This window comes from Halyomorpha halys, unplaced genomic scaffold (assembly GCF_000696795.3).
Source record: "Halyomorpha halys isolate HHAL.00 unplaced genomic scaffold, Hhal_1.1 Scaffold473.1, whole genome shotgun sequence".
NCBI classification, from domain to species: domain Eukaryota; kingdom Metazoa; phylum Arthropoda; class Insecta; order Hemiptera; family Pentatomidae; genus Halyomorpha; species Halyomorpha halys.
This window is the reverse complement of record NW_027113075.1, coordinates 4,827-7,296: the sequence shown is the minus strand read 5'-3', so window position 1 is coordinate 7,296 and position 2,470 is coordinate 4,827. Positions and strand designations below refer to the sequence as shown.

Here is a 2,470-nt window from a genome sequence, read left to right as displayed (position 1 = left end):
TATATAAATAAATATAATATATAGAAACAGTATCAAACTTTTGTAGAGAAAAAATTTCTAAAACTCAACAAATTTTAAATTCAACCATAAAATGTCCTAGAAGTTCGACTAATACTAATGATAAAACTTAGTTATTTACTTCTTTGTTAAAAAAAACGGGTGCATTCTAAGCATCACACTATTTTTACTTATTGCTCAAAAATTTGAATAGAAATTAATTTTTTATTCAATACTTCTTACAAAATTCTTCAGATACAGGCAAGTGAAATTAAAAACTGACAATTATCATAAAAACATTTTCAGTTATCACTCTTCATTACCTTCAACACCTTTATATGTTGTAAATCAATTTTTCTAAAACATTGCCTTTCCTTGACATATTATATGCCAACATTGCTACTTTTATTTTTGGATATTAGTTGTCAACCTAAATAGTTTTCAATCAAAAAGATTCACCATTGCTATTGCCATCAATATGTTAATTGGGATGAAGAGGGTTTTGTAGTTTAACTTCCAAGATTTAAATTATTCATAAAACTGCTAACAATGAAACCATAGATAATTTAGACTTATTCATTGAAAATTATAACTAAAATCTTTTGCATCGAAAAAACAATACATTCTGCACTATCACAGCTTGTGCGTGAAATCAGGTCCATTTGTTTTTCTAACTGGACTCATACACCAAAAAATTGTAAACATACATTCCCAAAAGAAAACAAATAATTGAAAACCAAAATTTAACACACTAAAAGAACAGAAAAAAATTTAACCAGTTAATAATAATAATTTGAAAGTACACATATCAGCCAAGTAAACTTGTGTATGAATATAAATAATAGTAATGGTCGATCAGTAATAACAGAACATATGAAGTTCTCAGGAAGAAATTCTAGAATAACAATTTTTTTAAAAAATAATAAAGTACTATTTGACGAAGAATGGTAATCGGAAATTATTTAAGTATTACTATTCAATAAAAATATTCATACTAAACCATCTTTCTAGAATGTTTAAAATCACCAACTTTGCAAGGAACTTTGCAAGACAAAAATTATAAGAGATAGGGAGCCGAACAAGGGAGTGATTTCTTTAAGAAGTCAAGATTATCATGAAATATTTGAATTAATAAGATGAAATAATGATTTCCCTTTGTTATGATGTGAGATATCAGTACTATTTAAAAAAATATTTAAAATAGTTAATTCAAACCAATAACTAAAACAAGAAAATATATATGTTATTAAACAATGACACTACCTAAATATCATTAAGCATGAAACGCCAGCCAGTAGAATTAATAATAGAAGAGGAATCATCGTTTCGAATCCACCAGAATAAAGAAAAGGAAATAGCATCATTAAAAACTAAATGATACCAAACTTAATATTTCACAAAAAAATTAAATTCTAATTTAAAATTTTTAGAACCCTAAAAATCCAAAAGGAACCCATGATAGGGTTAACAAACTGACAGTCGAACTAACGATTGTAAATACAAATGAAACGGGTTATAAACTGAAAACCAAAGAAGTAGAAGCTACTATTTCCATCACACACCACAATTAAAAAATGCGTTTCATTCACCATCTTTAATTTTAATGATATACAAAGATCTTTCGAATGTATTGATTTTTTGATGAAAGAAACAAATATAATTTTTTTTCACTAAACATCAACATTTCAAAAGTATTTTTTAATTGCACTGACTACAAGAAAAACATTAAAACATCGATAATACTTAGATCTATACTTGGGTATTTATACATAACTGTATTGACAAATATATTTTATCTTGGGACATATATTGCACCCTAAGAATGTCAGAATCACACAGTACGTTCGTCTGGTACTATTTATTCTTCTTTTTTGATCTTCCCATTTCGCTAGCATATTAGCCAGTTCATTTCCCGGTTTTCCACAGTGCCCAGGTATCCACTGCAGGGTTACGTTCTCGTAGATGGTGGTAGCAAGGCTCTAACTCAGTGGCAAGCAAAGTCAGCCCCACTTTCCACTTGGACTTTAGGTTCAAAAGAACTGAGGCTGCGTCGGTCAGAAATACTATTTTGGATTTCTGACTCTTTCTGAGATCCAGCAAGATTCTTGTTGCAACCAGCAGTGAATCTTGCTCGGCTCTGTAATTAATGGAATTGAACTCTGTGGGAATCGCTTTCTCCAGTATATGACCGTTTGGATATTCCATATGAATACCATCACCTCCAGTCTTAATAGCTTTCTCAGCATAACCAACTGTATAGATTGTGGTCCACTTGCTCTTTGGGTAGGTGGTGTTTATATATTCAAGTACCTTGGCTTTAATTTCCAATGGATTTTGGCCACTTTTCTTGTTGATGCCAGGGATGGTTGGAATAATATAGGGTTTGCAAGGACAAGCTCATGGTGGAGAGACGTCTACTGTTTTCTTTATTTCAAGCTGAATCTCTTCTAACTGAAGTTGAGATTTTATTGAG

At 30.1% G+C, this 2,470-nt stretch overlaps 1 protein-coding gene across 2 annotated transcripts in view; it reads right to left on the bottom strand.

Moving 5' to 3' along the window:
* The window catches only part of LOC106683224 (cell growth regulator with RING finger domain protein 1), a 45,107-nt gene extending 43,607 nt beyond the window's left edge, over positions 1 to 1,500 (bottom strand). Inside the window, exon 1 of one of the 2 annotated variants that reach the window (XM_014424564.3) lies at positions 1,261 to 1,500. In XM_014424564.3, coding sequence (XP_014280050.1) covers positions 1,261 to 1,361 — 101 coding nt within the window. In that variant the 5' untranslated portion in view covers positions 1,362 to 1,500. Of the gene's footprint in view, positions 1 to 320; positions 517 to 1,260 lie in introns of those variants that run through there. The other variant, XM_014424565.3, reaches the window with a different exon arrangement.
* Positions 1,501 to 2,470: the final 970 nt, after the last annotated feature.